Source organism: Hypanus sabinus, chromosome 5, assembly GCF_030144855.1.
Source record: "Hypanus sabinus isolate sHypSab1 chromosome 5, sHypSab1.hap1, whole genome shotgun sequence".
NCBI classification, from domain to species: domain Eukaryota; kingdom Metazoa; phylum Chordata; class Chondrichthyes; order Myliobatiformes; family Dasyatidae; genus Hypanus; species Hypanus sabinus.
This window is the reverse complement of record NC_082710.1, coordinates 23021725-23033838: the sequence shown is the minus strand read 5'-3', so window position 1 is coordinate 23033838 and position 12114 is coordinate 23021725. Positions and strand designations below refer to the sequence as shown.

At 37.5% G+C, this 12114-nt stretch overlaps 1 protein-coding gene across 12 annotated transcripts in view; it reads left to right on the top strand.

Moving 5' to 3' along the window:
* Positions 1–12114, top strand: part of LOC132393988 (adenomatous polyposis coli protein-like) — a 124738-nt gene that overhangs the window by 80738 nt on the left and 31886 nt on the right. For all 12 annotated transcript variants that reach the window (XM_059969519.1, XM_059969527.1, XM_059969520.1 and 9 more), the window contains one exon: positions 11694–11802. In XM_059969519.1, the coding sequence (XP_059825502.1) occupies positions 11694–11802 (109 nt within the window). Of the gene's footprint in view, positions 1–11693; positions 11803–12114 lie in introns of those variants that run through there.

Below are 12114 nucleotides of genomic sequence, written 5' to 3'. Positions count from 1 at the left end.
GTGTGCCACAGGAATTGGTGTAGGGTGCATTGTTTGTCATCTATATCAACGATCTGGGTGATAATATAGTAAACTGGATCTGCAGATTTGTGGATGATACCAAGATTGAGGGTATAGCAGACAATGAGGAAGACTATCAAAGCTTGCAGTGGGATCTGGATCAGCTGGGAAAATGGGCTGAAAATGACAGGTAGAATTTAATGCAGGCAAGTGTGGAGTGTTACACTTTGGGAGGAACAACCAGATAGTCGTACATGATGAGCGGTAGGGTATTGAGTAGTGTGGTAGAACAGAGGGATCTGGGGATGCAGATCCATAATTATTGAAAGTGGCAACACAGGTAGATAGGGTCATAAAGAAAACTTCTGGCACTCTGGGCTTCGTAAATCGAAGTATTGAGTACAGGAGTTCGGATGTAATGTTGAAGTTGTATAAGATGTTGGTAAGGAGTATGTTGTGCAGTTCTGTTCACCTACCTACAGAAAAGATATCAATAACGTTGATAGAGTGCAAAGAGAATTTGCAATAATGTTACTAGGACTTGAAGACCTGAGTTGTAGGGAAAGGTTGAATACGTTAGAACTTTAATCCCTGGAATGTGGAAGATTGAGGGGAGATTTGATAGCGGTATACAAAATTATGAGGGGTATAAATAGAGTAAAAGCAAGCAGACTTTTTCCACTGAGGTTGAGTGAGACTAGAACTAGATGACATGGGTTAGGGTGAAAGGTGAAATGTTAAGGGAAACATGAGGATAACTTCTTCAGTCAGGGTGGTGAGAGTGTGGATGTGCAAGCGCAAGTGGTGGATGTGAGTCTGATTTCAACATTTCGGAGAAAGTTGGATGACTGCGTGGATGGAAGAGGTATGGTAGGCTATGATCCAGTTGCAGGTCCAATGGACTAGGCAGATTAATGATTTGGCACAGACTAGATGGGCCAGAGGGCCTGTTTCTGTGCTGTACTGTTTTATGACTCTGTGCCTAATAAAGAGGAATGATGAGAAAGAGTCTGAAGTTCCCATTATCACCTCATTACTTATCAGTGTCCTTTGTTCAAGATTACCTCCCTTCAGCTGCCGTCTCCTATCTTCACTCTCTCACCCACCACCTACCTCCATCTACACCCTATCCTCATTATATGCGGGGGATATGTTCCTGTTCCTCGAAGTTGACGCATAATGTAAATAATTATTTAAATGGAGAAAATAGGGATGTGTTCCAGAGGGCTTCCTAAATATGTTTTATCTGTAATTTATTCACATTTTCATACTAATACGACAGAAAAGCAGTACAAGACAACATTTGTATTATATTTCATCAATTTAAGATAATATTCAATGTAATAAATCATAGTAAGTTAAAATTCTAGTGTGTACAGTACTCACCAACAGTGGCAGGTGTGTTCGATCTGGGAGATGAGTGGTTGTTGTGGTGTTGGGCAGCTTTACATGGATAAGGTGGATGGTTGTGGTTGTCAGGATCATATCAAGCACAGCAAGGGGTGAAGGAAGACTCACAGAACTCTTAGAACTGCCAGCAGCAGGAGATGACACCGATTTGAATAAAGTGGTGAGGGTTGTTTGCCTGGCAGCATTTTGTTTTTCAGCATAAATTTGCTTGTAGGGAAGAAGAGTTGATGGCAGGGAATGCTGCTGAGGTCCCACGACTCCGCCTTCAGAGCAGGTGACAAGGCAACTCTAACAACAGCAAGGGCCAAACTGTCCCGAGCTATCAGAGGGACAAAGCGTGCACATGCCCAACTAATCCACAGCCACTTCCAGGACAGCGGCGACACGAGGTGCATGTGGAAGGGCATTCAGGACATCACCAATTACAGGACAACATCAGCTGACTGTGCAGGTGATGCCTCCCTCCCAGGTGCGCTGAATAACGTCTAAGCCCTGTTTGAGGCAGAAAATGACGTGGCAGTGAGGAAGTCCACCCCTCCCACAAATGACCAGGTGCTGTGTCTCACTGTGGCCGACGTGAGAAGAACCCTGTGCAGGGTCAACCCACGGAAGGCTGCTGGACCAGACTACATCCCTGGTAGAGTGCTCAGAGGATGTACAGACCAGCTAGCAGATGTTCTCACTGACGTCTTCAACATCTCCCTGAGCAGCGCCACTGTTCCAACGTGCTTCAAGGCTGCTACTATCGTCCCCATGCCGAAGAAGTCTTCAGTGTCCTGCCTAAATGACTACCGTCCTGTTGCACTTACATCCATCATCATGAAGTGTTTCGGAGGCTCATCATGAGGCATATCAAGACCCTGCTGCCCCCTCACTGGACCCCCTGCAGTTTGTGTACCGTCCCAACTGCTCAACAGATGACGCTATTGCCACCACCCTCCACCTGGCCCTAACCCTCCTGGACAAAAAAGACACATACGTTTGGATGCTGTTCATAGACTTCAGTTCAGCATTCAACACAATCATCCCTCAGAAACTGATTGGAAAGCTGAGCCTACTGGGCCTGAACACCTCCCTCTGCAACTGGATCCTAGACTTCCTGAATGGGAGACCTCAGTCAGTCCAGATCGGGAGCAGCATCTCCAACACCATCACACTGAGCATGGGGGCCCCCCAGGGCCGTGTGCTCAGTCCACTGCTGTTCACTCTGCTGACCCACGACTGTGCTGCCACACACAGCTTGAACCATATCATCAAGTTCACCAATGACACGACCGTGGTGGGTCTTATCAGCAAGAATGACAAGTCAGCTTACAGAGAGGAGGTGCAGTGACTAACGGACTGGTGCAGAGCCAACAACCTGTCTCTTAATGTGAACAAAACAAAAGAGATTGTTGTTGACTTCAGGAGGACACAGAATGATGCTGAATATTGACGTCCTCAATAGAGATCGTAAAGAGCACCAAATTTCTTGGTCCCCTGACGGAGAATCTCACCTGGTCCCTCAGCACCATCTCCATAGCAGAGAAAGCCCAGCAGCGTCTCTACTTGCTGCGAAGGCTGAGGAAAGTCCATCTCTCACCCCCCATCCTCATCACATTCTACAGGGGTTGTACTGAGAGCATCCTGAGCAGCTGCATCACTGCCTTGTTCGGAAATTGCACCATCTCGGATCACAATTCCCTGCAGCGGATAGTGAGGTCAGTTGAGAAGATCATCAGGGTCTCTCTTCCCACTATTACGGACATTTACACCACACGCTGCATCCGCAAAGGAAACAGCATTATGAAGGACCCCATGCACCCCTCATACAATCTCTTCTCCCTCCTGCCGTCTGGGAAAAGGCTCAGAAGCATTCGGACTCTCACGACCAGACTATGTAACAGTTTCTTCCCCCAAACTATCAGACTCCTCAATACCCGAAGCCTGGACTGACACCTTGCCCTATTGTCCTGTTTATGATTTATTGTAATGCATGCACTGTTTTTGTGCACTTTATGTAGTCCTGTGTAGGTCTGTAGTCTAGGGTAGCTTTCTTTGTGTTGTTTTTTTTTACGTAGTTCAGTCTAGTTTTTGTACTGTGTCATGTAACACCATGGTCCTGGAAAACGTCGTCTCATTTTTACTATGTACTGTACCAGCAGTTATGGTCGAAATGACAATAAAAATGACTTGACTTGAAATGCTGACTCCATTCTAAACTTGGGTCCACGTCCTTCGCCATTTGTGCCAAGTGTTCCAACTTCCACCATTCCCTCACCGTTGGTAAACTCCCGGGATTTTCAAAATCGTCTGTTGCTTGCAGCATCTGAGAGATAGTCCACCGCAAAAAAAATACGTATGCCTTGAATGTGGATCACACCTTGGTCGAGTGGTTGAATCAGCGATGTTGTGTTGTGAAACGCACTGTTATGTTAGGATGGATGCTGTCCAAATGTTCAGGATGGGCTGGTGCATTGTTAAACAACAAAAGAACTTTGAAGGCAAGATTCTGTTCCCGACAGTAGCGTCCCAGAGCTGTGTTACCTTCAGCCGATGCCGCGCTGTTTACAATTTCCAACTTTTTTTCAAGTGTTAAAGCAGTTCTCTGCTGCTGGCCTGATGGCCCAGGACATGACGTCGGATGCTTAGGAAGTATAGTTAAATATTTCAAGCACAAAATCACTGCATTGTAGGTAAAACTAACAGAAGTTTAAGAGCGCGAGATCGCGCATCCACACCTTGCCAAGACCAATGCGGAGTAGCGGGAGTGAGACTGTGAGGTGTGTGCACATGACTTGTATTGGCGGGAAAGCAGTGCTCCTCGCATAACTGTGAATCCACATTGTCTGAAGACGCATATAATGAGGATAGGGTGTATTGCTCAATATTTTCTCTTCCTTTTCTTGCCTCTGTCTCTCATTTCCTGCTACTATCACTCAAACTCAACACCTAATTTTCTCCTGTATTTGGTGCAATCTGCCAGTCATCATGCACCCCTTCGTCTATTAATCACCTCAGACTCCTTTCCAACCATCTCCCTTTTTTTTCTATGCTGGCCATCTTGCCAGTCCTGATGCAGGGTTCCGACTCAAACGTTGATAGTTCCATCTGCTGATGCCGCTTGACCTGCTGGCTTCCTCCACCAAATTGTTTGTTTTTGTGGCTAAAGCAGCTTCACTTAAAATATCTTCATTTGTTCAACTTTGGCTTTGCCTGCCAAGTTTTGATTCTGTTTTACCCAGGCCAAATCTGTACTCATCACATAAAACATTGAAATTGGCTTTTCTCCAATTCATTATTTTGGGCTGGGTGTATCTCCTCAGCTATTCTAAACATTATGTAATTTTGATCACTATTTCTTAGGTGTTTTCCACTCACACCTGTGGCATTTGGCTCAGTTAAGTTCCTAGAACAAAATCTTTGGGCCAGAAACACTTATAAGAAAACTCTTCTAACCCCATTTCAGAAACTCCTCCTCTGCTTTGCCTTTGTTATTGTTACCCCTATCTACAGTATATTTAGGTATCCAAAGTACTACATTCTTTGCCTGTTGCACATCTAACTTTCCTGTAAGTTAGCTCGATAGTAGTCTTCCCATTATTTGGCATCCTTTAACATAGTTCCAGTTGTAGAAGAGTGGGTCCACATAGCTATTTGCATGCAACAGTGGCCATACCCCGGTAAACCGCTTTGACAGGCAGGTCAAACCAGGTGAAGATAGCCGGCAGCCCCATACACCAGTGAGATAGGGGCATGCCTGTCGCAGCATGCGAAGTCACCTCCGGCAGACTGGGCGGATGAGATCCAATGGCCAGGAAGGCAGCACTGCAATACCCCATGAAGAGCAAAGGACATGACAAGGCATGGTCATCCACTGCAACGAGTTTGCGTCACTTGTTCGTACTACTGGACTAATACTGCTGAGGTTGACAGAATGGAAGTGCTCCATTGCAACGGCTTTTCCGTTTTAAAAACTGTCCTGCAGCTTGAGGGGGCGTCACGTGATGACGTAGGGTCGAGACGTTGGGAATCCAGCTCCCTCGTAAAAAGTAATGAAATAGGCTTTAAATGAAGAAGAGTTAACAATATCTACTAGAAACTATTTATAAGTAACTCAGGATTATCTTTTGATATGGCTCCTAAACTGAGACAGAAGAAAGCTACTACTTCAAAGACTGCGCAAATCGGCGGAGAAAAAGGCCTAACCGTCTCGGTGAAGCCTCGGACTCAAGTTGGATCTCCTCCCGGCGAAGTGTATGGCACTTCTGATGATTCGGGACCGGAAGTTGCAGCAATGTCGGCGGTCTCCAAGAAGAAACAGCAAGAACAATGCATGCGCGAAAGTATGCATGAACGGATATTAACAAAACTACAAATCCCAACTACAGTTGGAAGTGAATCGGAAGTGGAATCAGACTCTTTGGGAAATTCAGAGTAAGAAGAAGAGGAAAAGAAAGAAGAGATTAAAGGAGACATAAAAGATATCCTGATATATATTATGAATGAATTAAAAGCTATAAGAAGGATGCAGAGTAAACTCGATAATGTGGTGGAAAAACAAAAGAAGATGGATAATAAAGTTAAAGAGATGGAAGTAAAAGTGGAAGGAAAACACCAAAAGAATAGATAAGATAGAAGACAATAATCTTGCCTGGACAATAGAAAGAAAACGGATGTTAGAAAAAATAAATGCACTTGAAAACTCTAGTAGACGAAATAATATCAAAATTGTTGGTCTTATGGAAGGTACAGAGGGAGAAAATCCAATAAAATTCTTTCAAGAATGGATTCCGAAAATGTTAGAAATGAAAGAAGGAAGCCAAGTAATTGAAATTGAAAGAGCACACAGAGCTTTAAGACCAAGACCTCAACAAGATCAAAATCCAAGATCAATTTTGATAAAATGTTTAAGGTACCAAGATAAAGAAATGATCTTGAAGGCAGCTACTCAAGGTGCTAAAAAGAGAAATGGGCCATTGATAATAGGAGGGAAAAGAGTTTTTTTTTTATCCAGATGTAAGTTACGATCTTTTGAAGAGGCGGAAGGAATTTAATCCAGTGAAAAAATTTTTATGGGAAAAGGGCTATAAATTTTTATTGAGCTATCCAGCAAAATTGATAATTTTCCTGGATAACGAAGAAAGATGATTTTTCGTTGAGTACCGGAAAGCGGAGAAAGTTGTACAAGAATTACCTGATGTCCACGAAGAAGTAAAGAGTTGTAGAAATGAAATGGACTAATGATGAAGACTGAAACAAGGTTGGACGATGGACATTTATATAAAAAAAAGTTGAGTATTAATTGGGAGTAGAGACATTAATTATTTTTTTTCTTCACTAATATATTTTTTTTTGCGGAGGAGCTGGAAGAGCTCCTGATCGATGGCTGCGAGTTTCACGTGTACAATCATGGCGATTGCCTGACCCGTAAAATGGGGTGAGTAATGTTGTGTTCTTTTTATTCGCAACATTAGTGGGGTGGTACTTTGTTTTTTTTTCTTATATATTAGTTATCTTTCTTCTATTTTTCTTCTTTTTTGCCTGGATGGTTGGGGAGAAACTCATAGCAACATGGAGAATTTTAAAGAGTTCCCAAGGTATTATGAATGATTAATTTACTTAATTTTTAAGTTTTAATATTAATGGATTAATGGACCTATGAAAAGAAAAAGAGTTTTAACATATATTAAGAAAATGAAAGGAGATATAGCTTTTTTACAAGAAACACATTTAACAGAAACAGAACATAAGAAATTAAAGAGGGATTGGGTTGGAAATGTCATTGCAGCTTCATTTAATTCAAAATCGAGAGGAGTTGCAATTTTGGTTAATAAATCTTTACCAATTAAAATACAAAATGTAATAATTGATTCTGGGGGGAGATATGTGATTATACATTGTCAAATTTTTCCAGAAGTATGGACTTTTATGAACATTTATGCACCAAATGAAAATGATGCAAAATTCATACAAGAAGTTTTTTTGAACTTGGCTGATGCACATGATAACATATTAATAGGTGGAGATTTTAATTTTTGTTTAGATCCAGTTTTGGATAGGTCAACTAAAATTGCTACAAAATCAAAAGTAATAAAACTAATTATCATTAATGAAAGATTTAAACCTGATTGATATATAGAGGAAAATTAATCCAAGAGAAAGAGATTATTCATTTTATTCAAATAGACATAAAACTTAATCAAGGATTGATTTTTTTTTTATTATCAAAAAATATTCAAGATAGCGTGGAAAGTGTGGAATATAAAGCAAGAATACTGTCAGATCATTCCCCCTTGATAATGACAATAATAATGATGGATAAGGAGGAATTGATTTATAGATGGAGATTTAATTCAATTTTATTAAAACGTCAAGATTTTTGTGATTTTATGAAAAAACAGATTCAATTTTTTTTGGATACAAATTTACATTCAGTTGAGGATAAAATTGTATTATAGGAAGCGATGAAAGCATATTTAAGGGGTCAGATTATAAGTTATACATCTAAAATTAAGAAGGAATACATGGCAGAAATAGATCAATTGGAAAAAGATATCATAAAGTTAGAAAAAGAATCTCAAAGATATATGACAGAATAAAACCGAAGACAACTTGTTAATAAAAAAACTACAATATAATACACTCCAGACATATCGTACAGAAAAAGTAATTATGAGAACAAAACAGAAATATTACGAATTAGGTGAAAGATCACATAAAATTCTTGCTTGGCAGTTGAAAACAGAACAGGCTTCTAAAACAATAAATGCAATTAGAACAAGTGTAAATAAGGTTACTTATAAACCTTTAGAAATTAATGAAACTTTAAAAAATTTTTATACTGAACTATATCAATCAGAATCACAAAATAAGATTGCTGAGATAGATAAATTTTTATCACAAATAACCCTTCCAAAATTAAATTTGGAAGAACAGAAAGGATTAGATAGGCCCTGTACATTAAAAGAGGTTGAAGAAGCTTTAGGATCACTTCAGAGTAATAAATCCCCAGGAGAAGATGGTTTTCCTCCTGAATTTTATAAAAAATTTAAAGATTTATTAATTCCTCCTTTTATGGAATTAATATACCAAGTGGAAAGAATGCATAAACTCCCACAATCTTTTTTAACGGCGATCATAACTGTATTGCCAAAAAAAGATAGAGATCCTTTAAAACCAACATCATATAGGCCTATTTCTTTGTTGAATACAGATTATAAAATAATAGCAAAAATTTTATCTAATAGAATATCTAAATATTTACCAAAATTAATACATATGGATCAAACAGGTTTTATTAAAAACAGACAATCAATGGATAATCTAACCCGGTTACTTAGTATAATTCATTTGGCACAAAAAAGAGAGGAAATGAGTGTGGCAGTTGCTTTGGATGCAGAAAAAGCATTTGATAGATTGGAATGGGATTTTTTATTTAAAGTATTGGAAAAATATGAGTTAGGAAAATCTTTTATACAATGGATTAAAACCTTAAATACTAATCCTCAAGCTGAAGTAGTTACAAATGGTCAGATTTCAACACCATTTTGCTTAACGAGGTCAACTAGACAAGGCTGCCCATTATCACCTGCTTTATTTATATTGGCAATAGAACCATTAGCTGAATTAATTAGAACAGATTCAGACATTGGGGGCTTCAGAGTTAATCAAGAAGAATATAAGATTAATTTATTTGCTGATGATGTTTTGATTTATTTAACAAACCCATTGCAATCTTTGCAAAGATTATCTTTTAGATTGGAAGAATATGGGAAAGTATCAGGGTATAAAGTAAATTGGGATAAAAGTGAAATTTTACTCCTTACCAAAGGAAATTATAATCAATGTCGATTAGTAACTCAATTTTGATGGTCAATAAACAGGATAAAATATTTAGGTATTAAAGTTGATAATGATGTAAAAAATTTATATAAACAAAATTATTTGCCATTATTAAAAAAAAGAGGATCTTGATAAATGGATGATGTTAGCAATAACATTAATAGGTAGAGTTAATGCTGTAAAAATGAATATATTTCCTAGATTGCAATATTTATTTCAAACTTTACCAATACAATTACCTCAGAAGTTTTTTCAAGAACTGAATAAATATGTAAGGAAATTTCTTTGGAAAGGAAAGATATCAAAAATATCATTGGAAAAATTGACATGTAAATTTGATTTAGGAGTGTTACAACTTCCAAATTTTAAGAATTATTATAAAGCAAATCAACTTAGATTTATTGCGTCTTTTTTTGATGAAGAAAAACCGGCATGGATTAGAATAGAATTAGATAGGATAGGAGAAAATATACCAGAAGATTTTATATATAAATGGGAATCTAAATGGATACGGGAAAAAAAAGAATCTCCTATATTAAGACACTTGATTGATTTATGGAATAAGGTAAATATGGACGATGAGATAAAGAAATCTTTATTAGCAAAAAGAACTTTAATTCAATTTAGGCTTATTCCTTTTACAATGGATAATAAACTTTTATATAATTGGTTCCAAAAGGGGATTAAATATATAGGTGATTGTTTTGAAGGAGGTATATTGATGTCGTTTGATCAATTAAAATATAAATATAAACTATCAAATAACACTCTTTTCTGTTATTTTCAATTAAAGGCTTATTTACGAGAAAAGCTGGGTCAAACATTGTTGATGCCAAAATCTAGTGAAATAGAAATATTAATTCGAAAAGGAAAAATTAAAAAATTTGTATGTATGTATAATTTGATTCAAAAACAGACAATTAAATCAGGAATTCATAAATCAAGACAAAAATGGGAATTTGATTTGAATGTTAAAATTGATGGAAAAAACTGGTCAAGATTATGTGCTGATAGTATGAGAAATACAATAAATGTTCGACTTAGATTAATACCATATAATTTTTACATCAATTATATATAACACCACAGAAAATAAATAGATTAAATTCAAATATGTCTGACCAATGTTTTCGATGTAATCAAGAAATTGGTACTTTTTTATATTCTACTTGGTCTTGTTTTAAAATTCAACCATTTTGGATAAATCTAAGACTTTTATTGGAACAAATTACTGGAATACCACTCCCACATAGTCCAGTATTATTTTTATTAGGAGACATTGAAGAGACAAAACGGAAACTTAAATTGAATAAGTATCAGAAAAAATTTATAAAAATTGCATTGGCAGTAGCCAAAAAAGTTATCGCAGTTACTTGGAAATTTGATTTATATTTAACTATGGATCGTTGGAATAATGAAATACATAGTTGTATTCCACTTGAAAAAATTACATATAATCTAAGAAATGAATATGATATATTTTTGAAAATTTGGCTCCCATACCTACAAAAGATAGGATTAAATACATAGGTCCTTTGAAGATAAAATTATAAAGTAATTGGGGAAAGTAAAAATAAATATTAAAATTATTTTGAAATCCATGGAGCATGTGGGGATCCTCCGATATCCAGGCAATCTTTCTCTTTTTTTCTTTCTTTAGATAAGGGTTAAGGGGAGTGGGGAGGGTTAATATTTTTCTCACTATTTCTCATCACATTTATTCTTTGTAATTTTCTAAAATTTAATAAATAAATAAATGTTTAGAATAAAACAAAAAACTGTCCTCCACAGGTTTTCCATCATCATCGTACACGACAGCCAACCACCAGTAGTATAAGATTTTTCTTTAAATGCAGATATGGTGATACTGTGGTGGTGCATTTAAACAGTTGTTAGAACTTGATATCATGAGCATACATGTGTAACAACCCCACATAAGAGCACAATAGGTTAAAATCAAAATTGGTCTTCAGGACAATATTTATATTAGGCCACTGGGCTGTATATCTCTGCTGTGCATCCCCAGATAGTTTGTTGGCAAAGCCTGCATTCAGTGAGCTGCTGAACTGGCCTTCAAATGTTTGTGTCAGACTCTGAGTGAGACAACATCGGCGGCAGTGGAGACGACTCAATTGACAGAAGGCTGAACCAAAATTGGCAGTCCTGTGGAGTCCCATCTGTTAAACTCTGACCTGAAGTTGTTTAATTAATTGTAAGTAGACTGTGTGTCTTTTGAAGGTGCATGTTCTCCTTGATCTGAGAATAATAAGTTGGAAGGTATATGACATAAAGTTGCTTTCTTTAAAGAGCAGCATGTTATGTAAATTAACATTAAAATTGCCTTTGACAATTGACCAGAGAAAATGAAGGCAACGTGATCCCCCATTGGACAGACATTCCTGGTACTTGTTTTAAACAAGTTGTGTGTTGTAACGTTAGAGTTTCTCTTTATTTTATAGGTCTTTGTTACTTGCTGAGATTGAAAAGGAAGAGAAGGAAAAGGACTGGTATTATGCACTGCTTCAAAATCTTACAAAGAAGATTGATAATCTCCCCCTTACAGAAAATGTAAGTTCAAATCCAATTCTAATTTTTCTAAAAATAGGTAGGAACACATAATTGTGTAAAAGTTCTTGGCTATATCTGTTCTTGTATTGTTTTGAACCTTTTTACTTGTTACATTGTGAATGAGGCCACTACAGTAAGAAAAAAAATATACATTCTGAAAATGCCTCATTGAAGGCACTAAGAATTAAATAATATCAGATACCAGCAATGATGAATGAAAAAGATACCTGTGTCCCATAAACCCTAGCCTAGATCATGGAAAGGATTTTGAGTTTTGAAGAGGTAATAAATGAATGTATGGGAAGCTTTAGG